Here is a 25,504-nt window from a genome sequence, read left to right as displayed (position 1 = left end):
GCAACACATCTTTTAAGATAGCTTATCTTTTAAGATAGCATTAAGATACCTTATCTTAATGACAGATCTGACACAAGAACAGGGCTGTGCATATCTGAGGGAAAATTGTTTTGGCCTAGATTTCCAATTTACCCTAGGGTATTTCCCAGGACTTATTTTTTTTAAAGTCCTCTCCGAATTTGGGGAAAGGTTCTATTCTTAAGTCCCCAGGAAAACCTTTTTACTGTTTTATTTTAGAAAAATGATTTTATATTTGAAGCCTTAAACTAGGATTACAAGACCTTTAAGAGTAAGTGTAGATATACAAAATTATAAATGATGTGGAGATTTGTGGTCCTGATAATCTAAAGAAGTACACACATATCATCTCATAGCACCTTGAGAGCTTGAAACATTATGGAACTACAATTTAAGAAGGGCTCATAGTAGTTTTATTATATCACCATGGTAGTTCTCACCATTACTTCATTCTCCTGTTACCACTCCTAGTAACATATCTTTGTATAAAAAGAGAGGACTTGTTCTCCCAACACACATTTTATCAACTGCACTTGATCATGTTTTTAAACTGCATGCTATAACTATAAAAGTATTCTGTCCATTAAAACAAAATCTTACCACATTGGAATCATCATGCATTTCCTTGCCAGCAATTCTAGGGCATAGTGGGTAGCTGGTGCTGCAGATTCACCTAGTACAGTGCCCACACAGACTGCCAACTCCAGTTCATTTCCACGGATTAGGTATGCCATAGCAAGCTTGCTCAATAAGAAAATAATTTCTTCAGTTGCATAGCTGCTGGGTAGGATCATCATTCCCTTCCAAGCTCATAAAGTAGATAAAGTAGTATTAACCTATAAATCAATTATTCTTATAAAATATTGATTATAATAGTCCTATAAAGTATCTATGTCAGAGTAATTACAATGATGATGGAAAAGATGATAACAGGACACATAGGAAAATGTTCAGAATTTAGAAGACTTTACAACTCTTTTATCTATTCTTATGATTTAATAGTGTGCTGTAACATTCTCAATACTTCACTCTATTAGGAAAATAGTAGACTGTATAACAGTGATAAATTATTCTGAATGTCATTATAAGTATGTATCATGTGATAAAAATAAATAAAACAAGAGAATCTATAAACTATAGAATTTATGTGTGCTAATTTGAGAGAAATTACTTAAACTTAGAAGTACACAAAGCCAGATCTTACACAGAAATTACCTATCTTTCCCTCAAACAATATCATATATCTAAGGGTGTTTTCAGTCATACACCAATTTGAAATGTGGTACCTCGATGTTATCTACAGCTAGATGACAACATGCAGCTAATACAGCTCGACCATCCTGAAAATACCATTCTGCCAGCTCATTACTGACTTTGTGTAGGAGTCTAGAAAGGAAAACAACAACAATATCAACAAAACTCTGTACCAATACATGATTCCATCATAAAAATGAACAAATATCCTTTCTAAAGGTGATAAAGGAACAAAACAGGATTCCCTTATATACCCACATTTTAAGTTTAAGCAGTAATTTGGAAAGCAACAGTCAGAAAGCAGTCTTTTCCAGTATATGATGTGATCAGCCTCTCATCAGTCTCAATCTTTACAACTATCAAAAGAAAAGCTTGATTTTTAAATATCCCCACTCTGCATTGGGTGGTGTGTGACTAAGGTTTACGGGCAGCTGACCCTTAGAAGGATTACAGGTTAGGATGACACTGTAAAATTTTAAGTGGTGTCCAAATCTGTCTTGTGTACATTATTAGGTCTTTAATACCAAGTTCAGAAATTTCTGCAAGGATCCAGGAGATGTTGGTTCTTGTACACTGTCTGCTTTTCATTTTGTGATGCTTTCCTACATCATGAGTATTGTAAACGTGTATGTACTCTACTGTTCAGGGTCCCAGTAGAAGCGAACAGAAGTAATCTGAGATGGAGAATTAAGTTAGGAAAGGTTAAAAGGATGACAAATTCTAGCTTCTGCTTCTTTTGTTAAATAGCTATTTGTAAGTCTTCTGTAAAAGAGGAATAAATGCTATTCTGTGGTATCATAGGATTGTGGGATTACAGATACAGTTGGAGATTACAGGTACTGACTTTACAGTGAAACATTATTTTTTTTATCAGCACAACCCCTCCCAGCATGACTTGGTCAGTTTTTTTAAGTATTTAAGGGCTTTAATTGCTGTCTATTGGAATGTGTTTTGCTTTTCTGAAAGTGATATAAATGTAGACAGGCTGTGTCTAAATACCTGATGGATGCTGTCATGGAGCTAGATCATCGTGAGTAAGCAGTAAGCACAAAGCAGCAACTCCTCAATATACAGAGGAAAATAAACTAGCCTTCAAAACTGGCCTCTGAATACTACTGATGTGAAACCAGCCTTAAAATGTGTTAACCCCAAACAAAGAATAAACCACTCACTCATTCAAGTCTTCCTTGTAGACATCATCAGAATTTGAAGCTCCTTTGGTTGCAGAAACATGTAAAGTTTGCATATTTCCCTCACATGCCGCCTAGAATTTAGTTAAGCCTCTAATTAATCCTAACTGATTTGTTGATAAGCAGTCAACTTATTCTTTTCAACAAATTTTATACTTATACTATGTTTGAAATTTATAGTATGGTTTGGAATTAACTTTGGAATTAAAAAAATTATGTTAACTCTATCATGAGTACCAATATGTAAGTTAAGATAACTGATTTTTAAAAAACAATTGAAATGCATGTTTATTGTAGTCAGAACTGTGCACATGGTTCAAAATTCAGGGATGCTTGTAAGTTCAGAAATGGTTGTATAATAAAATATTTAAAAGAAATTCAGAGTGGAAAAGGAAGATTGAATGACTAAAATGTTGAAGTAGAAAAAGTTAGGGAGACAGGCAATGTTCAAGCCATGATGTGTGCCAACTATATAAAGGCAAATCAATGCAATTTTCTCCTTCTTATTATCCCACCCGTCATCCATTGTAGCTGGTATGTTTATGTGTTTGTACCTGTGCAACAAGCAAGGCTTCTTTAAGTTGACCTCTTGACATAAAGAAGTTGACTAATTTTTTCACATCCCCAATGGCTATGCAATATGGAATGACATCATCTTTATCTTCCAGGATTAGCTGGTCAGTTCTCCTAATAAAATAAGGGCATATTTATGATATTAAATTGAAATGATAATTTCAAGATCTGTCTGAATAACTCTGTTTGAAACACTTTACTATCTTCTGATATTCTTTGGATGAAGAAAACAATAAAAAAACTGAACATTTTTTTAAGAGTCCTAAAACATCTCCCTGTCGCCTAATTCCACAATCTCTGTATGCTATCTTCTCTTAACTCCCCACCAGCTCCTATAAGCCAACTACAGCAGACACCTTTTAGTTACTTTGTTCTGAAGACCTAGAACACATTTTCTTGCCTATTCCGTTGTTTATCTCTTATTTTCAGTTCAAATATACAAGCCTATGTCAGGTTTTCTGTATCACAATATATCTAAGGGTATTTTCATACAGATGCCTACTTATGAAAAGTACCATGATAGAAGCATATTCATATTGCGAGGTACTGGAAAATATTTCAACAATTATATAGAATATCAGACAATCTTTACATTCATTCTACAAGTTCAGTCATGAAAATTCAATACCTTCATCTTGGATAAAATCAATTAAGATTTTGAGGTTCATAGGATGCTTTGTGGAATAACTACCAACTGCTAACTTGACCTTGTTAAAGGTCAAACAGTAACATTCACAAATGCGTTGTGCTGTTACATAAGTTTAGAATCATCTGCAGTTCTGGGAATCTGAAGGCTAGAAAAAGGCTCCTGCTTAACTTCCTGTAAGGAGAGTAGGGAACAGCTTACTTCTCAGTCTGTGGCAAAGTAGAAATATTTCCAGATTTCATAGTAAGGCTTTGTTTTCCTTTTAATTTGTGTATATGAATAACTGGATATTTTTTCTAAACTATTTGCTGCAAGAAAAATAATTTTTTTCTCTGACAATGGAGGATTTTGGTTCAAGGACTGTCTGAGCCGAAAAGTGTGCAAGACCACTTCTTAACTGGGTTTAGTGGCAAGCATCTGTCAACTTAAGCAATGAGATATTGGGAAGACCAAGGTTTCTGCCTACCATGGGCAGAAAAGTCCACAAGATTCCAACTCAGCAGAAGATGCTGGGCACAGATGTACATGCCTGTCATCCTAGGTACACTGAGAAGCCTAAAATAGGCATAGTCCATCCATGTACTTGATTGTGAGATCCAGTGTCAATAATAACCAGCACAGAAAAGGGCTAGAAGCATGGCTCAGCAATATAGTACCTGTCTGGCCTCAAGTTAAAATTCCAGTATCACCATTTTTAAATGCCAGATGTAGGAGAATTACTCATCACATACAGCACAGTAGTGGTACATAGTGGATGCTAAATAAATAGTTTGTAAATGAATAGGATGGTATAGAATAAAGAATAATTGTATATGTGGAATGGAAGGTATTCTGCAAAAGATGTGTTGTGGTCCTTATATAGGCAACCCATGATTGTACATATATGGACATAGAGTCTTTGCTTATGTGACTTATTAAATTAATATGGAAATACATTGGATTAGGATAGAGTACGCACTAAATCCAGTGTGACTATAGTCTTTGTAAGCAAAAGACATTCTAAACTTGCGAAACAAAGGATGATGCCATATGAAGGGAGGCAGAGGCTCTTGACATATCTCTAAACTGAGAGATGCCCAAGACAGATAGCAGACAATAGAAACTGAGAGAAGCATATGACTGACTCTCTCTGGGAGTCTCTAGTAGTGGCCACTTCTGCAAGAAACTTGACTTTGGACTTTGAGCATCCAGAATTGCTGGAGGTATGACAATTTACTACATCAGTCCTAGGGAATCACTAGACCTGTTTAATGAAAACAATTTCTTTTTTTTTTTAAGGAAATGGAGGGACTTGGAAAAAATTATACTAAGTGAAGTGAGCCAGACCCAAAGAAACATGGACTCTATGGTCTCCCTCATAGGGAATAATTAGCACAGATTTAGGCTAGTCACAGCAGAGGATCACAGAGCCTAATAGTTATACCCCTATGAATGCATAAGATAATGCTAAGTGAAATGAACTCCATGTTCATGCCGTGTGAAACCGTAGCTTCTATTGTTGATGATCCTCTTGTATCCCCTTCCTGTGGTTGTACCTGCACTATCACTGTATCTTATCTGAGTACATTGGAAACTGTATATACTGTTACTAGAACTAGGAAAGTTAAAGGGAATGCCAAAATCAAGAGACAAAAGATAAAAAGACAAACGACTACAAAAGCAATACTTGCAAAACTGTTTTGTGTAAACCAACTGAACAACTCATAGGGGGGAGAGGGAAAAGGGAGGGGAGGGGGGAATGAGGGAGGAGGTAACAAACAGTATAAGAAATGTACCCATGCCTAATGTATGAAACTGTAACCTCTGTGTACATCACTTTGACAATAAATAAGAAAAAAATGAAAACAATTTCTTGATTTATGACACTCGAAAGTAGACATTTAGTTAAATGTACTCATTATTCAGACCATTCTCTACCACCAGTCCAAGAAGAGGACTTGATGAAAATTTGTGTCTCCAGAAGAATATTTATGATTATATAGTATTCTACAAGATGTTTGATAACCTTTATTTCAGTTTCAGTATAATAGTAGTCAGAATGTGTGATGGTCTTTATTCACATTTAAATGAGGAAATTTGCCTTCTATTGTCTTCATTAGAAGTGAGGACAAATACTAAACCATGACATATTCATTAACTTATTGGATTAACAGACCAAAAAAGTCCACTTATAAAGATACAACATGAAAAGAATTTTCAATAGCTGCTTCCACATTTATACTGATTCTGTTTTAATAGGATTTTAAGGCATGTCTTACCTCTGCATTAAATTCTTCCAGTATTTCACTGACACCCCAGGTGCAATTGACAGTGCTTTGTCCCACTAGAATAACAGGGAAGAAAGAAAGGCAACAATATACATTTTGATTACATTATGAATAGACATTGATGAGTTCATATTTATAGTAATGCATATGTGTAGTTCTGGATTTCTAGGAACATTTTTGTATTTTACTTAATGGATCCCACCCAGAATAAATATAACATTATAAAACAAAAATATATAAAATTATCTTATTTAGCAGGCAAAATTCAATTGCAGACCTAGAGAAAAAGCGATTGAAAGACAGAAGAAGAAATGGAGGCAGTAAACAAGGGCAACAAAGAAAAGAATAGTAACTAAATATAGACTTTGAAAATATCATGACGTTTCTTCTAATGTACCAGGATAATTTGATCTATTTTCGATTAAGGAGGAACTATTTTATTCTAATTTATTTACATTGAACAAATGTGTTAATTGTTTTTATTTTCTTTTCCTACTCATTTTTATAAAGTTTGTTTCTTTATAATTAATTTTTGTCATATTGTTTTTTTGCTATTCAAGAAGCTCAGTATTCAATCAAAGCCGGCTATGATTGTTGTTTGAAAATATATTTTTTACTGAATGCAAGCCTCCAAAGAAATAGAGAGAAAGATACTTTGAAGTAGCACTGTAAGAATTAAAATGTATAAGCTGTCCAAATCACTTTATAATGCTTATGGTAGTGTTTCTCAAAGACTAGTATGCAGGAGAATTACCCAGAGGCCTTATAAAAACAGGACTGGACTTCTCTTCAGATTCATGAATTAGGCTAATTCTGTTAGAGAATTCCCTGTATTAACTACTCTCCTAAGGTATATATCTGCTATCACCTATTTTAAGATATGTACCGGGCATTACCTGAGAAAATAATCATCTAAAATAACTAAGCTTCTTAGATTTAATACTTAACATTAATCATATTTTTAGGATACTACAGTAGACTAATTTTACTTTAGTGGCACATTACCTCTCCAAGTTCAACCATAAGTTCACAATATCTCTGAATTTGTCCTAATCTCAAGTGTATTTCAGCAGCTTCCTTCAGTCTTTCTTCTTTAGTGGGTGCCCCAATGCCACCGCCAAATTTAGACATCTTGACTGTTGTTAGCTCTTGCGCTTCAGACTGGTTAAAAAGAAAACAGTAGGTTTTAAAATTTGTTATATGATAACTGGGTATTTTTAAGCATATGGAACTGGACACTACATACTAAAAAGCAAAAATTTTTAAACACAATAGGGATTAGGTACTAGGAGAGGAGACGGTATCAGAGCATCCTTTATATTCTCCAGGTATGGTGGTTATTCAGGAAAACAAAGGCCAAAAGTTAGTGACAAAGTACTATTTAATTAAAAAGGAGATATGTCTCTAATGAACATACAAATGATTGATTCATTTCAGCTCCTACACTGTAACAGATTTTTCACTTATACTGATCAAGTATTCAGATTGTTACTTACAAAGTAATTTTGTTTATAAAAAAATCATTCCTGTGACCGTCAAATCTTCACTACTAATATACTTTTCATGTTCCACAAGTTAAGTATTGATATTTCATCAAAAATATACAAACTGTTTTTTTTTCCTTTTGGGTTTCTGAATAGGTTCTGTTGTTGATAATGGACAAAGTATCAGGTATAAAATAATTAATCCCATATTGGCATTCATTAAAGTTACAACAAGATCATTTTTAATATAGCACATCCTGGTCTATAGCTAATGATGTGCTTGTCTAAGACTAAAATCAGAGCCATCCATACAATGCAATCACTTGGTAACTGGGTAAGGATAAAACATTTCAGGAAGTTTCAAGTGATCTTTGAACAATATTATGAGATTCAATCTATGAAAACTGTTACTGCTTTAGCCTGTTCTTAAATCAATTTATACTCTTATCAATGGTTTTACACAATTATCTCTGAAGAGTTAATTTATTTCAGCATACCTATCTGATTATGAATATTTTATTTTCTTACAATTTTTCTACTTAACATTTGACTAAATACATCATATTGCACATTGTACTCACTGTTCTAAATTTAATCAGATGCTTCAAATGCATTATTCCTTTGCAGTAGTTCTGGGGAAGTAAGCTATCATCTTGCCCTTTTATCACAGCAACCAAATTCCATAAATTGTCACTGCCACCTGGAGGCTAAAAGATGAAAGAATGCACACAGAAAAAATGGTGAAAAAACAACAACAAAAAGAGCGCGGCAGAAAGAGGGAACGGGGGAGCCACCACGACACTTCGCCAACCCCTGAAGGGCCAACGGCGGTGCGGGACACGCACACAAAGCAGCAAAAGTGAGTCCCCCATAATCCCTTCCCCCAACGGGAGACCCAAGCCCGACAAAGACGATATATCTCCCTCCCTCCCCCTCCCCACTCCCGTGGGAACAAAGATTCCCCAAATCAGGCGGGAAGCTCCCAGCAGGCACTGGGAAGCCAGTCTAGCAGGGGAAGGGCGGAACAGCCCCAAGCCCCCAAAGGTTCCTGAACTGGCAGAACCGGCCCCGTCCCCTTCCCAACAGGGGCCAGGGACGGCCGGCAGGGCAAGCCCCACCCGAGGCGCCTAGACCTTGCGGACTCTTACAACTAAAATCACAGGCGCTGGTGGGCAATACCAGCCCAGCAGGGTCACCTGAGCCTGATCTCGTTCCCCCTCCTCGAAGCGGAGGCGAGGTCTGAGGGTGCCAAGCCACACCCGGACAGTCGATCCCACTGGGCCCCACACATACTGCTTCACCCCCCCAACGGACTCGCGGGAGGGCGCAAGCACAACCCAACAACCCAGGGCTCGCTCTGGGAGGCAGACCCCACTTAAGTGCCTGTTGTAGGGGACTCACAGTGCACAGGAGGGCGGGGCCCCGGCGAAAGCGCCCGCTCTGATAGGCGTGCCCTGCACTGGTGGGCGGGGCCACAGCGATAGCACCTGCTGACGCAGACACGCCTACACAGAAGGGAGGGAAGAACTACACAGACTTCCAGATGCGCAAATCACAAAGAAACATAACTCAGTTCATCAAAGGACAAGCCAACTCGCCAGCTCCAAAAAGCAGCACGACTGGAGAGGAGATGGAGAATAAAAAAGCAAATGAGGACATGTTAACAGGAATGATCGAAACCGTCAGAAATGAAATCAGAAAACAATTCCAGGAGTTTAGAGCGGAAATCTGGAAGGACACCCAGGAAGCCAAGAAAGAAATGGAAGCAAAACTGGATACAATGCAAGCCTCGTTTAAAGAAATGGAAGCAAAAATGGATACAATGCAAGCCGCCTTTAAAGAAAATCTCCACACCCTGAGAATTGAAATGCATGAAAAAATAGATTTAAAATACAACTCTTTAAAGGAAGAAATTTCCACGATCAGAGCTGATATGACAACCATGAATAGCTCTCTGACATCCATAAACTCCGCAATTGAAACCATAACACAAAGAGTGGACCATATGGAATCCAGAATCTCTCGCCTGGACGATGAAGCAGCTGACAACAACCAGAAAATGACCACACTCCAAGAAAAGGTGAAGCTTCAGGGAAGATTACTCCAGGAACTAATGGACAAAGACAAGAGATATAATCTGCGTATAATTGGAATAGAAGAAGGAGCCGAATATCAGAGCAGAGGGCTTAATCATGTTCTCAATAAAGTTATTGCAGAAAACTTCCCCAATCTCACAGGGGACCCCATCCAGGTAACCGAAGCCTATAGGACACCTGGCAGGCCAGACCCCAGGAAAACCACCCCAAGGCACATAATATTCAAGACTACAGACCTCAAGATTAAAGAGCAAATTCTGAATTCAGCCAAAGCGAAGAAGGAAACTTTTTTCAATGGGAAGAGGATTCGAATAACATCCGACTTATCCACACAAACTTACCAAGCTCGAAGTGAGTGGAAGAACACCATCCAAGTACTTCAGAATAACAATTTACAACCTCGGATCAAATATCCAGCGAAACTGGAGTTCACATTCGAAGGGAGAACCAGATCTTTCCACACCAAAGAGGAGCTAAAGGAGTATGTGAATAAAAAACCAGCCCTACAGCGAATATTAAGAGGGGAAGCCCACCCAACAGAGATCGTAAAAGACACACAGACAGATTCAGAAAGAAACTTCAATAGCCAAAGTCCAGCAGAAACACAAGCTCACTAAAGACAAGAAGAAAAAAAAAAAACAACAGGAAAAAACAGCCCAACAAGAAAATGGAAGGAGAAAAAACACCCTTATCCTTGATCTCTTTAAATATAAATGGCTTAAACTCCCCGATCAAGAGGAGCAGACTGGCAGAATGGATCCGCAAGCAAAAAGTTGACATCTGTTGTCTACAAGAGACCCACCTTACAGCAAGGGACAAAAACAGGCTTCGAATGAAAGGATGGAGCAAGATCTACCAAGCAAATGCACCCACCAAAACGGCAGGTGTAGCCATCCTGATCTCAGACAAGCTGGATTTCTCTTTAAAGTCCACTCAAAAAGACAAAGAAGGACACTACATATTGATACAAGGAAAAATCCAGAATCAAGACATCACGGTGATAAATGTATACTCACCGAACAAAAGAGGCCCGACATATGTCAAGCAAATTCTCACAGAATTACAGAGCAAGATAGATGCAAACACAATCATAGTGGGTGACTTTAATACTCCTCTCTCTCCAAGAGACAGATCCAACACCCAGAGGATTAGTAAGGGAGCTGAGGACCTAAATAACACCATTGCCCAAATGGATCTAACAGACCTATATAGAACCTTCCACCCTACAGAGACCCAATACACCTTCTTTTCAGCAGCCCATGGATCATATTCCAAAATAGACCACGTCATAGCCCACACAAAGAACCTCAGCAAATACAAAAGAATTGACATCATCCCATGTATTATATCTGATCACAGTGGATTAAAGGTAACCCTCAACAACAAAGGATACCACAGAGCCTATACACACTCTTGGAGGCTAAACCCCACGCTGCTATCCAACACTTGGGCCACAGATCAAATTAAAGATGAAATCAACGAATTCATAAGCCACAATGACAAAGAAAACACATCACAAAGAAACCTATGGGACACAGCTAAGGCAGTACTGAGGGGCAAGATCATTGCACTCAGTACCCACATTAAAAGAATGGAAGCAGAGCAGGTGAATACCCTCACGATGAAACTAAAACAACTGGAGAAACAAGAAATGACAGAATCTAAAACGACTAGGAGGGGAGAGATTACAAAGATTAAAGAAGAGATAAATCTGATTGAAAATAGAAAGACCATTCAACAAATAAATAAGACTAAAAGCTGGTTCTTTGAGAAAATAAACAAAATTGACAGACCCCTTGCAAGACTCACAAAAAAAAGAAGAGAAGAGACTCATATACGTAAAATCAGGGACTCCACAGGAAAAATTACAACAAATACACACGATATTCAAACAATCATAAGGAGCTATTTCCAAAACCTCTACTCAACAAAAAACAATAATTTTACAGAAATGGATCAATTCTTAGAGAAGTACAAACTGCCCAAACTGAACCAAGAAGAAATAAATCAACTAAATAAACCAATAACTTACGGTGAGATACAGGAGGTAATCAAGAACCTCCCTACTAAGAAAAGCCCAGGCCCAGATGGATTCACCAATGAATTCTACAAAACCTTTAGTGAGGAGCTAATTCCAATACTCCTCAAACTCTTCCGCGAAATAGAAACGGAGGGAAAAATCCCGAACTCATTCTACGAAGCTAATATCATACTCATCCCCAAACCAGGCAAAGATCCAACAAAAAAAGAGAACTACAGACCAATATCACTAATGAACACAGATGCAAAGCTCCTCAATAAAATATTAGCTAACAGGATCCAGAAAGTGATCAAGAATATCATACATCATGACCAAGTAGGCTTCATCCCTCAGTCACAAGGATGGTTCAACATCCGTAAATCAATCAATGTAATTCACCACATAAACAGAACTAAAATCAAGAATCACATTGTTATCTCAGTCGATGCCCAAAAAGCCTTTGACAAAATACAACATCCATACCTATTAAAAGCTTTGGAGAGAACAGGAATAGATGGAACATTCCTCAAAACAATAAAAGCCATATACAACAGACCAACTGCTAATATCATATTAAATGGAGAGAAACTTAAATCATTCCCCCTAAACACAGGAACAAGACAAGGATGCCCACTCTCCCCACTTCTGTTCAACATAGTACTGGAATCCCTAGCCATAGCAATAAGGCAAGAGGAGGACATCAAAGGGATCCACATCGGCAAGGAAGAAATCAAGTTATCCCTATTCGCAGACGACATGATCTTATATCTCAAGGACCCAAAAAACTCAGTACCCAAACTCCTACATCTAATAAACCAATTTGGCAAAGTAGCAGGATACAAAATCAATCCACAAAAGTCAGCAGCTTTTCTGTACACCAGCAATAGACAAACAGAAAAGGAAATTATGGAAACGATTCCATTTACAGTAGCCAAAAAAAGAATAAAGTACCTAGGGATCAACTTAACCAAGGACGTGACGGACCTATTCAATGAAAACTACAAAAATCTAATAAGGGAAATCAAAGAAGACACAAGGAGATGGAAAGACCTCCCATGCTCATGGGTAGGCAGAATCAATATAGTGAAAATGGCCATACTGCCCAAATTGTTATACAAATTCAATGCAATACCTATCAAAATCCCAGCCACATTCTTCACTGAAATAGAGAAACCAATCCATAAGTTCATATGGAACAGCAAAAAACCTAGAATAGCCAAAGCAATTCTAGGCAAAAAACATAGTGCAGGAGGTATCACCATACCAGACTTCAAGCTCTACTACAAGGCCATCATAACAAAAACAGCATGGTATTGGTATAAAAACAGATCGGAAGACCAGTGGATTAGAATTGAAGACCCAGAAATAAAACCGCACTCTTACAGCCAACTGATATTCGACAAAGGAGCTAAAGACATACAATGGAATAAACATAGCCTCTTCAACTACTGGTGCTGGGAGAACTGGGCAGCCATATGCAGAAAACTCAAAGTAGACCCAAGCCTATCACCATGCACCAAGATCAACTCAAAATGGATCAAGGACCTCAACATCAGACCTGAATCCTTGAAACTACTGAAGGACAGAGTAGGAAAGACACTAGAACTTATAGGCACAGGAAGGAACTTCCTGAATAGAGTCCCAGGCGCACAACAAATAGGGGAAAGACTCAACAAATGGGACTACTACAAATTAAAAAGTTTCTGCACAGCTAAGGTCATAGCCACCAAAATAGAAAGACAGCCAACGATATGGGAAAGGATATTTACCAGCACAGCAACAGACAAAGGCCTGATATCTGTCATCTACAGAGAACTCAAAAAACTAAGCCCCTCCAAGCCCAATAAACCTATTAGGAAATGGGCAAAAGAGCTAAAGAGAGACTTCACAAGAGAAGATATAAAAATGGCAAAGAAACACATGAGGAAATGCTCAACATCCCTGCTAGTAAAGGAAATGCAAATAAAAACAACCCTGAGATACCACCTCACCCCAGTTAGAATGGCCTATACTCTGAACTCAGGAAACAACAAATGCTGGAGGGGCTGTGGGGAAAGAGGAACCCTTCTCCATTGTTGGTGGGAGTGCAAATTAGTACAGCCACTTTGGAGAACAGTATGGAGGTTTCTCAAAAAGCTCAATATAGACCTACCCTATGACCCAGCCATACCACTCCTAGGCATCTATCCTAAACAGCAAAACCCAAGATATCAAAAGGACATTTGTACTTCCATGTTTATCGCAGCACAATTCACAATAGCCAAAATTTGGAAACAACCCAGATGCCCCTCCACAGATGAATGGATCCAAAAAATATGGTACTTATACACAATGGAATACTACATAGCGATTAGGAATGGTGAAATATTGTTATTTGCAGGGAAATGGTCAGAACTCGAACAAATAATGTTGAGTGAGACAAGCCTAGAACACAGAAAACAAAGGGGCATGATCTCCCTGATATATGACTGTTAACAAAGGGAGATGGAGAGACAGTAGAGACCAAGTCTGTGAACACTGTATATGTGCTTGATACATTGTATACTGCATATGGGTCTACCTGACCTAGACAAGGGATGGGAAAACAGGTTGTAAGATATCACAAGAAATGTACACAATGCCCTACTATGTAACTGCACCCTCTTTGCACAGCACCTTGTAAAAAAAAAAAAAAATTTATGTTCAATTGATAATAAAAAAAAAAAAAAAAAAAAAAAAACAACAACAAAAAACCCTCACACAATTATAATGTAGATTTACCTACAAGGTAGATTCATGTAATTTTAATTGTATATTTTTAGATGATGTATAACTATATATAACCTCATTTATTATTTCTCATTGTATATTTTTCCCCTTCCTTCCTCCCTCACTTCCTCACCTTTCTCTTACTATACAGCCCTTGCTGGCTTTGAACTCATGACCCTATACCTGACTCAGCCCCCAAGTGTGGGGATTATAGGCAGGCACCACGGCCTATCAGGCAACATTTGATTTCTTCTACTACACAGACTATGACAGAAGAGACAAAATCAATTGGGGGTGATGAATACAACTATATGGATGTTTGTAAAGCATATAGAACGAGAAACTATGTATTTAAAAATAATACTTTTTCTCGGCAAAATATGATCCACATTTAAACATATTTTAGCTGCAATGAATCAGAGCTTTGGTGGTTCATTTTAGCTAAAGGGATAATGCTTATGTTTTAATTCTAACAGTACTTACTGATAAACATTCTGAAAACCATCTTAATTTTTTTGCTCGAGGATTACCAGTTAGCTTTTCTATTTCTTGTTTAATATCTCTTGACATTTTCCCACACAATAGAGGAGGAGTGCCTTGTTCAATAGCATAATCTGAAGAAGATATATAATCTCATAAGTAAATGCTTCTTACAAAATATTATTTAATAATGAAATTTAATATGTTCAATACCAGTGTTCCCGATAATTTCCTCCCAGGATCTGTCAGCCAGAATGTTTATTTGTAAAGGAGTGATTAAAGGTGTTAATGACCAGAGTCTCACTGTGGAATCACGGGAGCAAGAGGCCATGGTGAAGGGACGACTTGGGTGACATGTTAAGCCTGATAGAAAACAAACAAACGTATGTTTAAGAAGAATAAATATTGAAAAATGGAAGTTATAAATACCTCATTAATCTTCTTTAGAATTGAAATGATGAAGAAATGTGAATAACTGAGAAATTCTCAGAGGCCAACTTTCTGCCTACATTAAATTAAAATGGTAGCTTATAATGTAAAACTATAATCCATTATTTAACACATTCTGTAAACATGAATATATAATTATTAAAAACTAGATGGTCCTCAATGTATATACTATAACAGCATTTTTTTTTTTTTTTGGTTAAGCACGGAGTGTGCCATAATAGAGCACATGGCCTACACGAGTTAATGGGAGTTCCAGTTACAAGATGGAGGACTGGAAACTGCATTCCAGAATAAAGAACATCAAGAAAAAAGGATTCTCCTACACTCAGTCCCACATTGCCTCAAGGCAGATGCCTTTGGGATAATGCCAGGGATTTGTATTATTCTTTAAGGATTTGTTATTTTTAATCCTTAGTCTACTCACTAGAATCAAGGATTAGGAATGAGAGCAAGCACAAGTACAAGTGAGAATAAATGATGTATAACAGAAAAGTCATCTGAGTTTCTACATCTACTGCAACTTGGTGCATACTTTGTATATATAGCTGTTTGTATACAAAAATAGGGAAATGATTAAACAAGTTGTATTTACATTATGATTAATTTCCTATTCCACATGTTACACTCTGCAGTCATTGTAAGTAAAGCAAGAAAATTTAACCTATAAATATTTTATATATATAGTGCATATGCACTTGGTACATATGTGTATGTTCACAGAAACATAAACACACCTGCAGAGACAGACTAATTCAATGTGAACAATAAACATCTTCTGATGATTTCTGATGACTGTCAACTATCATTTTTATACTTTGATATTTCTATATGCTAATTATCAATGAGAAGAAATTTTATTTCAAGAGAAAATTGTGACTTCTTTAGAATGTGGAACTGCCCAGGAATTATAAGTATCATTAACATATGTAACAAATATACATGAAAATATTGAATGTGGTACTGCCCAGGAATTATAAGTCTCATTAACATATGTAACAAATATACATGAAAAATATTTTACCATATACATCTGCACCATGATCACACACAGTATCCAAACAAGTTCCTTCTCGAGTGTCCCATACTTTTATAGTATAGTCCCAGCTGCCAGATATTAGTAGATAGGGAATCTCAGTATTCCACATTAATCCCCTCACTGGTGCGCTGTGTCCATTCAGAATATTTATGCAAACATCTTGAGTATAATCCCAGATTCGAACAGAACTGGAAATAGAATATTATCTATATAATTCAAATTATAATATATACTTTTGTTCTCTATGACAAGTCTGTGTTTCACATAAAAAGATTCATTTTATTTCCCTCACTTGTTTTTTTTTTGGGGGGGGAGGTGTATAATAATATAATCAGACCTCCATGTCCATGGTTTTTATCCATATATTTAACCAAGTATGGATCAATAATACTAAAAACTACAATTGTATTTGTACTTAATATATTGAATGTTTTTCTTGTCATTATTCTCTCAATATTCGAATGCAACATAACTCATTTCTATATCTTATAAATAAGATTTGAATATTTTTTTCTTTTCCACACGTTCATTTAAAATTATCTTTCTTAATTTTCCTGAAGATAACCTAGAAATAAGCATAAAGAGTGAGTAAAATAAATAGGCAAGTAAGAATCAAAAAGATTATATAAGTATGGTAGAATTAAATTTTGGTTGGAGTTTAGTATTAGTTCTTTTTGAAATGTCTACTTGTTAAGCACAGCTGCCTTAAATATTTTCATGTATGATTTTATTATATACACACATACATTTCTGGGAAAATATATTTATTATTTCAAGTTCAAGAAAATTAGAATGCAAGAATACATACCCATCATCAGAACCACTACAAAGAATTCCCTCCCTCAGAGGTGACCATTTAACATGAAACACTTTAGCTGTATGTCCACTAAAAACTTTCAGTGGTTGGTCAGAGCTGGTGGCTACATAATATATGCGAACATTCTTGTCTTCAGAGCCAGTGGCTATCATGTCTCTGAAATGCCAACAGTGGAGCATTAAAACAGGTTAGTTTTATATTGTTTTTTATTAGTAATTGAAAAATGTACAACAGCTTTAATTTATATAGACATATAATCTTTTGCTTCCTTAGCAAAAGAGCAACTATATAGAGATACATAAATGTAGACATCATATATTTATATATCTATATAGATAATAATGCATGCCACTGTCTGTCTGTAGAAACTGCATACCTGTAGGAAGAGTTTTTCCTCAAATGTTTCACTTTTATTGTTAGCATTTGATTTTATTTATCTTGTCACAGGTAATACATTTGGGTTTTATAGGTTATTTATTAGTAGGTATAGATTTATAATTTCCTGAACCTTGTACTTTCCAATTATTTTATCTTAGAAAGGTCCTTTCAGTATGAGTGATGCTTGGTTACTTGATGTAGGTAAAAAAAAATTAACGATATGCCTTGGATATTGTTACGTATTTTGTAGATAGTGTGAATACTGGTTGTTATGATTCATGTAGAACAATGCTGGAAAAGCTCCCTGCAGAACAGGCTGTCTCAACAGATAGTAAGACACAGTCCAGTTTTCCATTTCTTTCTGGTGTGCCTTCACTTCCTTGAGGTGCTCTATTTGTTGAAATCTAAAGATTCTCTGGAAATATACTGTTATCTTTTATTGTTATTTGCTCATTATTCTAACAAGAGTGACTTTTAATGTTATTTTCTCATTATTCTCACAAGAGTGAGAGTATAACACTCCTTGTTCCCTGTTTTGAATATTGTTAGGGAAAGCGTGACGGAAATTATATAGTCAAGAGTGTAATTGAGGAGCATCTGTTCTATGCTTCATAGAAATAGTTTCCTCATGCTAAAGCTAAAGAATTACATGCTTGGGACTTTAACCATCATTAAAATTCTTGCAAAATTTCAAATTGCAGATTGTGTCACATGAGTTTTATATTTTATATTCACATGCAGAATTACAACTGACATGTACAGATTACATCTTTGTAAGGGTCACTGATAAACAGACCAATTTTCACATTTTGGAAAATTATTTTCTATACATAGATTTATATACACAATGTATTTTGCATACATGCAGATTCTGGTACATGATCTTCGAGAAATATCAAAAGCATTAACAATGCACAAAACATATCCAACTTGTAATTCCATGCATTTTGAATACAGTTTTGTAAGTAGAGGCTATTTTTAGTTTTCTGCTAAAATGCAAAGGAGAATATGAATACATGGGGAATAATTTTATATTTTATAAATTAAAAATACATATGAGAAATACACAGATGGGCAATAAGACAGGTTCATAACAGTTTAAGAATAATGGACCTGTAGTTCTAAAATTTTTTCTTAACTAAAAATGCTGCACTAAAATTTTTATTTCAAGTGCCCAAATCTTGACTCCATAAAGCGGATAAGAATGTATAACTGTTCTGTTTTTTTCAGCTATAAATTAATCCTATTGTTGTGTATACTTGACAAGTAATTATAGGACATTTAATCTACCTTTTTTTTTTAACAGACTGAGATTTAACAACATTATGTTTTGCTATGAATATTCTACAGAAACTAGCTGGTGATCTCTTTGGCTTACATGTCAGTAGTGGGGGAGAAGCCAATATGCAACTAATTACATAATTAAATATTTTATTTTAGGGCTGAGTGTGGTGACATAAGCCTCCAGCTACAAAGAGGAGGAAGTAGGATTACAGTCTGACACCAGAAGGGGCAAAAGTAGTGGAAAGTGTGACCTGAAAAACAGACTAAAAGCAAGATGACTGGAGAGTAGCTCAGGTGGCATAGTGAGCCCCTAAATTTAATCTCTAGTAACCAAAAACAAGCAACAATAACTGCTCTAAAGGCCAATTATAAGGGAAGGTTATCTAATATTGAAGTCACGAAGGACTGTAAATGTTGTATTTTTGCTGAGAGTGAGATGTGGGGTCTGTAGTGTGTAGTGGAGAGAAGAGTCATACATAATGGTGGGAAGCATGAGCAAAAGTCTTGAGATGAAAACTGTCTGGCTAGTTTAAGAAATGGAAAGTCACTATGGCCCGAAGAAATGTGAGCAAGGCTTGGATGAGATTAATTAACCAGACTGGAATCAAGATCACACAAGGACTTTGTTATAAGGCTAGGTGGGAGTTTCAGTTTTATTCTGTAATCAGTGTAAAACTATGAAGGATTTAATCAGTAGACTGGTGTGCTCAGATGTGTTTGTTTAAATGTGTACTCTCCCTGAAACATAAAAAAAAAGTAGGGCAAGCTAAAAGTAGAATAAAACATATAAAGCATGGAAATGATTTAAAAGGCTTCTGAGAGTGATAAAAACAAAATCTGAAATATTATATAGTCAATGTCTTAATTTAAACTCTCATCAGTGTTCCAAAAGTTTAGGTATTACAGTGTATTCTTTTCACAAAGTAAATGCCCATGTATGATATACTTTTCAAAAATAATATGAATTCTGAAAATTTCTACTATGTAATCACATAATAGATTGTTTTCATTTAGTAGACTGTGGCCTTAAAAGGATAAGAGTGCTGTTTTATTTCTTGATTTAAAAAAAACTCATAAATGCCAGATTTTATTCATGTTTTTTCTTAATCTATTTAGGGTTATATAAATCATTAGCCATTTATTCTGTTAACATTGTTTATTAAACGATTTTTCAGAAACATAACTCATATTAATTTACTGGAAGGTAGATGTCATGAGAAAGAACACTTAAACGGAAATTAGAATGAGCTCTACTGGTTGACTAGACACGGAAGTTTTGACCTAATAAAGAATAAGAAAATAGGCTCAGGATACTGTTAGTTTTTGTTTATTTTGTTTTTTTTTAATTAGCAATCACTAATTCTTTAAATAGGAAATAATGGCAGATGGTTTAATCAGCAGGCCATTTCATGCATAACTTAACAATGCAATTCTATATTTAGTGAAGTATATGTGACTTCACTCAGAACACAGCATAATAAGGTGCTACTATTCCACATTTCCTACATTTGGTCTGCAAAATCACAATTCATATTATTTTCACAAGATCTAGAGAAAGTTCATATTTTCACATATACTTTATATTTTATCAAAGAAAAGTTTGAAATAAAAAATTCTTGGAAATGAAGTGAGCTAAATGCCAGATTATAATGGAATTACATGCAAATAGCCCCAAATTTTATAGTTCTGTAAATATCTCCCGAATATAATGATTACTGGAAAAATATACTTACTTGTTGTTTTGGCTCCAATCACAACCAAAGACTGCAGCTGGATGCTTGTATCTGTGTAGAACTTTGCCATCAATTGTTCTAATAATACTAAAATTAATTACAATATGTTAATAGGAAAACAATTTTGTATTTTTAAACACCATTTCATTGTTACTAATTAGTGATATAGCAATACAACGTGCACCTACATGGGCTGATATATATATATATATAATATGATATATAACATATAGAACTATGCAAATAAAATCTCATTGATACAAATTTAGAATGATCAAATACATCTTTTATAGACAAGTGCATGTCATAATATGATACGTAGTACTTACCAGAAACCATCTCCACTGCAGGTGGCTATTCTTTTGGAATCTTTATGACTCCAGGCAATGCAGAATATTCCATTTTTTCCATGCTTCAAAAAATGCAAAATACCTATCAATAAGAAATAATTCACCCCTTTTTTCTCTTATTTATTGACTTCTAAGTATTGTTTTTCTATTATGAATAATACTAACAGAGACATTACTGTTAGTAGAACAAATAGATAATTTTTGTTGTTGTTAGAACAACTCAGCAAAATAAAATTCCGGTTTATTGTGGGACAACATCATTGCACACATACACCAAACAGGCCAAAAATAATAAAATAAAATAAAATAAACAGCAACTTCATAGACAAAAAAAAGAAAAAAAAAGAAACCTTTTTATCTTTGGCCTTTTTAATCATCTCATACAAACCAACTACTTTATAATACAGCTAAGTACATACACAAAAAAGTTACTGGAATGCTCGGAATAAGATTTTTTTGTTGTTATTTTGCTTTTATTTTTACAAGATTTTTTTCCCCATCTTTGAGATTATAATGAATGTGGTCACACCACAAGTAGTCAGAAGTAGGACGGGATGCTGTGAAGGCTGGTTTGGTCATCGGAGATCATTAAAAATGATCTAACAATATGTACAAAAATATAAAATGTAAATAAAAATAAAAACAAATTTTCCTTCTTAAAGTACTTTTCAGAAAAAAAGCAGGGCCTTGAAGGTTTGGAATTTTCGTCCCCTGTTGCAAATTCTCGTTGTAGTTTTGGTGGGGTGGTGGAGAGTTTGGTGACGCTGCCCGCCCGCAGAGCGCGGCAGGCTCTCCACTCCAAGGTGACCACGTTTAGATTCTGAAACGGGAAGTGGAGGGGGAACAGGTCATGGCGGCCTTTTTTGAGTTAACTTTTCCTTTTCTGCTGTCTAGTCATCCTCATCAGTCCTCTGCTTCTTGGTATCAACATCCTCCTCCTCCTCATCTTCAGCTGCCTGTTTGCCTGTAGCTGCATTGGCCTCCTCATCTTCATCTCCATCCTCCTCCTTACCATCACTTTCTTCCTCCTCCTTTTCCTCTCCACCTTCTTCATCTACCTCATTATCAGCCTCTTGTTCCCCATTTTCCTTATTAGCATTCCCATTGGCAGAGGCGTCTCTTCCTTTCTCTGTTCCCTCCACGACTTCCTTCTTCTCCTTCAAGTCCTTGGTGGTGATCTCAGAGCTGGGGTCCACAGCCGCGTCTGACATGGTGGGGGGCACGCCGGTGATCCGGTGCAGCGAGGAAAAAAAGAAAGGGAGAGCTGGGGGGACTCAGGCAAGGGAGCTGCCAGAGTCTCGGCAGTGGCTGAGGAGGCCGAGGCGAGCAAGACGCAGGAACAGTGCAAAGATGGCTTTTCACAGCAGCCAGTCCAAATAGCTAATTTAATCTAAGAATTTGCAAAGCTGTCACACTTAAGAAACAAATCTATTGTTTAAAGACAAGTATTATCTGGATCTGTTTCTTTTGGGGGAGGGGCACAGATAAAAAGAGTCTTCATTTTCAGTTATCCATAGAATTAAGGTCTGCTTACTTTCTTTTACTGTGAATTCTAGGCTGAATTTCAAACCAAGGCTACTCCAAGTATAATATAAGAGATGTAGTGAGTAATAGTTATTACTAGTTGTTCCTTTAGGTTCAAGAGTTCATTTTTGTTGAGAAGTGAGAAGAGATACAAAATTTTCCTATAGTAATTTATTCACCATTTACCTGTAAACCTGAAGACATATTATGGAGATAGCTAGTGCTATTCAAGTTTCTAAGACACAAGGAGTACACTAGATGCTTAGGATGTCATTTGTCAACTGTCTGCAGGGTGAACAAAAATTGACCCATTTCTAGATGTCGATTTTAAATTTTCTTTTTGATTTAAGACTCAGATTTTGGGGCTGGGGATATGGCCTAGTGGCAAGAGTGCCTGCCTCATATACATGAGGCCCTGGGTTCGATTCCCCAGCACCACATATACAGAAAATGGCCAGAAGTGGCGCTGTGGCTCAAGTGGCAGAGTGCTAGCCTTGAGCAAAAAAAGAAGCCAGGGACAGTGCTCAGGCCCTGAGTCCAAGCCCCAGGACTGGCCAAAAAAAAAAAAAAAAAAATTTTTTTTTGCTGCCATTAAGGTAAACCTAAAGTGATTTCTTAGTGCACATTTTCAGTTTGCTTTATAAAGACAGAGATTCAACTTCCTGAGGCAATATCCAGGTTTGAAAGGCTCTTTCACTAGGTTAAGGAAGGAAGACTTGGATTCATTCAGTTTAAATGACAGAGGCTTAATTTTCCTTTCTCATGAGAAGTACATCTATCCATAGCAGTTTAAATTTCTTTCATTTTCTCTTTTGGGTCACAAATACTTTAGTTCATTAAAGTTGTTAATTTTCTCCATATTTGTAACATAGAGTTGGGGCTATTTTGATACTGAGTTAATATCCTGCTGGGACTGCTAGGGAAGCCTTGAAAGAATATAAGATGTGTCCTTCATACTAATAGCTTGGATTACTAGTCAGAGCTACTTAAGTGCTAATGAAAAGAAACGTTACTTTTTCATCAGAAGAAATGAACTTAAGGTAAGAACAAATATTTTGACTCTTGATCACAAGTTTAATTTCCAGACTCATTTCTTTCACTATTTATTATGAGATAAGCTACTGTCCCGGCAATGGTAATGTGAAGACCAGATTGGGTATTGCCTAGCAGAAAAGTGCTGTTGTGTAGTATGTGGAAAAGGGAAGAATTTTTTTTAAAAATCTTTATAAATGTTTCTTCTTTGGAGAGCACAATTGTTTAGCAGTGCTTGGCAACATTTCCATATACTACATGATAGCAATCCCCTCTGGGAGATCAAAGCTGCTAGGCAGTGTTCAAAGCAATAAACATGCTTTTTTTTTTTTTTTTGGCCAGTCCTGGGCCTTGGACTCAGGGCCTGAGCACTGTCCCTGGCTTCTTCCCGCTCAAGGCTAGCACTCTGCCACTTGAGCCACAGCGCCACTTCTGGCCGTTTTCTGTATATGTGGTGCTGGGGAATCGAACCTAGGGCCTCGTGTATCCGAGGCAGGCACTCTTGCCACTAGGCTATATCCCCAGCCCCTATGCTTTTGCATAAATGTTTTAAAGCCTTCAACATGCAAGCAGTGTTCAAAGAAATTACTTGCTTAATAATTTAAATTTAAAGTAAACAGAATTTCACGATAGTGAAAGAAAAGCCTGTATTCTGCTCATGTTCTCCAATGCACACCTAATGTACATATTATGCTGCATGTATTTTTTTTTTTTGCCAGTCCTGGGGCTTGAACTCAGGGCCTGAGCACTGTCCCTGGCTTCTTTTTCTCAAGGCTAGCACTCTACCACTTGAGCTAGAGCACTACTTCTGGCCTTTACTGTACATGTGGTGCTGAGGAATCGAACCCAGGGCTCCATGTATACAAGGCAAGCACTCTACTACTAGGTCATATTCCCAGCCCCGCTGTATATAATTTTTGAATGTTAATGAAACTCAGTAAAATATAGGATGATTATTAAGCCTAAGGATAATACAATACATGGCATTACACATAGGAAGATGGACAATGTTAAGACTTTTGCTACAGTGAGGTAATTCAAGGACTAGAGGGAAATAAAAGAAATGATGGGCTCTAAGCTCATTATTTTCTAAGTGAAGAAACAGAATCAAGTCATTAAAAGGATTCAGTGCTGAAGCATATTATCAAGAGAATCAGAACTATAATTTGTGGCTTCTGAATTTATTCTTTTTCATCCTTTAATCTTTGCCTAGATTTTGTGGAAGATGACTTAAAATTCTTCTCAATCTCTAATATAACTTCAGAGTATAACTTTATAGTCTGAGGCAAAATTCTCAGATTACATTTGAGAATGCAAGTATTTCCTCAAATAGATTAGTCATTGAGAGAATATACATATCAGCATATTTTTTACTATTAAACTAAGAAGTAAAACATTTACAAAGTATGAAGTGCTCTGCTTACTCAACAGCAGTAATTACATCTTACCTCATTAAATCGCTGTACTATTTTGCCCTTATGAACATCCCAGATAAAAGCCCCATTTCGGGAAGTTGCTCCAGCAATACAATTTAATCCACCTTAGGAAACAATATCCTTGTTAGATAATACATAATATATATTTGACAAAAATAAGATTTCTTTCAAAAGATTACAAAGGAGTTTCTTTATCATGGATGATTTATCAGCATTAAAATACCTCATCATACCTGTAGTATTTTATAGTATTCTATTCTGTTACCTTTTGGAGGTTCTTACTTACAAATTTATTTACAGTTTTTATTTTCCTGTTATTTATTCTAAAATACAGATGAAATTATACAGCTATCTACATCATATCATATTTCAAACTGTATTTTACATTTCATTTGCATTTATCTAAAAGCTAATTAATTAGTAACCATACATCAAAAAGTAATAGCTTTTCAAAAAAATTATTTCCTGTTGCAGATTCTCAATGCAAAATGAATTATACTCTCAGTAAGATTGGCCATTTAGTTTATATTTTGATGGATTAACCAATTTTACTTGAGTTCTGGGCTCTAGACTTGCATTTTTTCTTTTGCTTGTGGACTGCATCATTTTATTCATTTCTGGATTACATATGATATAAGCAATACTGAATTAAGACACATTCCAGAACAAGTGGTCTCGTGTAAAGATA

At 36.1% G+C, this 25,504-nt stretch overlaps 2 protein-coding genes across 2 annotated transcripts in view; both read right to left on the bottom strand.

Annotated features, from left to right (window-relative positions):
• Wdr17 (WD repeat domain 17) overlaps positions 1–25,504 on the bottom strand; it is a 76,011-nt gene that overhangs the window by 13,394 nt on the left and 37,113 nt on the right. The window contains exons 10-23 of the mRNA XM_048330763.1: positions 24,829–24,920; positions 20,804–20,886; positions 20,475–20,561; positions 17,071–17,235; positions 16,248–16,450; positions 14,990–15,139; positions 14,780–14,910; positions 8,014–8,139; positions 6,954–7,109; positions 5,940–6,004; positions 3,017–3,149; positions 2,445–2,536; positions 1,305–1,404; positions 619–758 (exon numbers count right to left, since the gene is read on the bottom strand). Of these exons, the coding sequence (XP_048186720.1) occupies positions 619–758; positions 1,305–1,404; positions 2,445–2,536; positions 3,017–3,149; positions 5,940–6,004; positions 6,954–7,109; positions 8,014–8,139; positions 14,780–14,910; positions 14,990–15,139; positions 16,248–16,450; positions 17,071–17,235; positions 20,475–20,561; positions 20,804–20,886; positions 24,829–24,920 (1,723 nt within the window). The remainder of the gene's footprint in view (positions 1–618; positions 759–1,304; positions 1,405–2,444; positions 2,537–3,016; positions 3,150–5,939; positions 6,005–6,953; positions 7,110–8,013; positions 8,140–14,779; positions 14,911–14,989; positions 15,140–16,247; positions 16,451–17,070; positions 17,236–20,474; positions 20,562–20,803; positions 20,887–24,828; positions 24,921–25,504) is intronic.
• LOC125339568 (prothymosin alpha-like) lies at positions 21,631–22,163 on the bottom strand. Its single transcript, XM_048330766.1, has one exon. The coding sequence runs from the start codon at positions 22,033–22,035 to the stop codon at positions 21,715–21,717; it is 321 nt and encodes a 106-aa protein (XP_048186723.1). The 5' UTR covers positions 22,036–22,163; the 3' UTR covers positions 21,631–21,714.

This window comes from Perognathus longimembris, chromosome 21, assembly GCF_023159225.1.
Source record: "Perognathus longimembris pacificus isolate PPM17 chromosome 21, ASM2315922v1, whole genome shotgun sequence".
Taxonomy (NCBI): Eukaryota; Metazoa; Chordata; class Mammalia; order Rodentia; family Heteromyidae; genus Perognathus; species Perognathus longimembris.
This window is presented reverse-complemented; position numbering and strand designations above follow the sequence as displayed.

Bases quoted from the DNA above. Each gene is read 5' to 3' on its own strand.
- LOC125339568 (XM_048330766.1), bottom strand. From the start codon at position 22,035: ATGTCAGACGCGGCTGTGGACCCCAGCTCTGAGATCACCACCAAGGAC.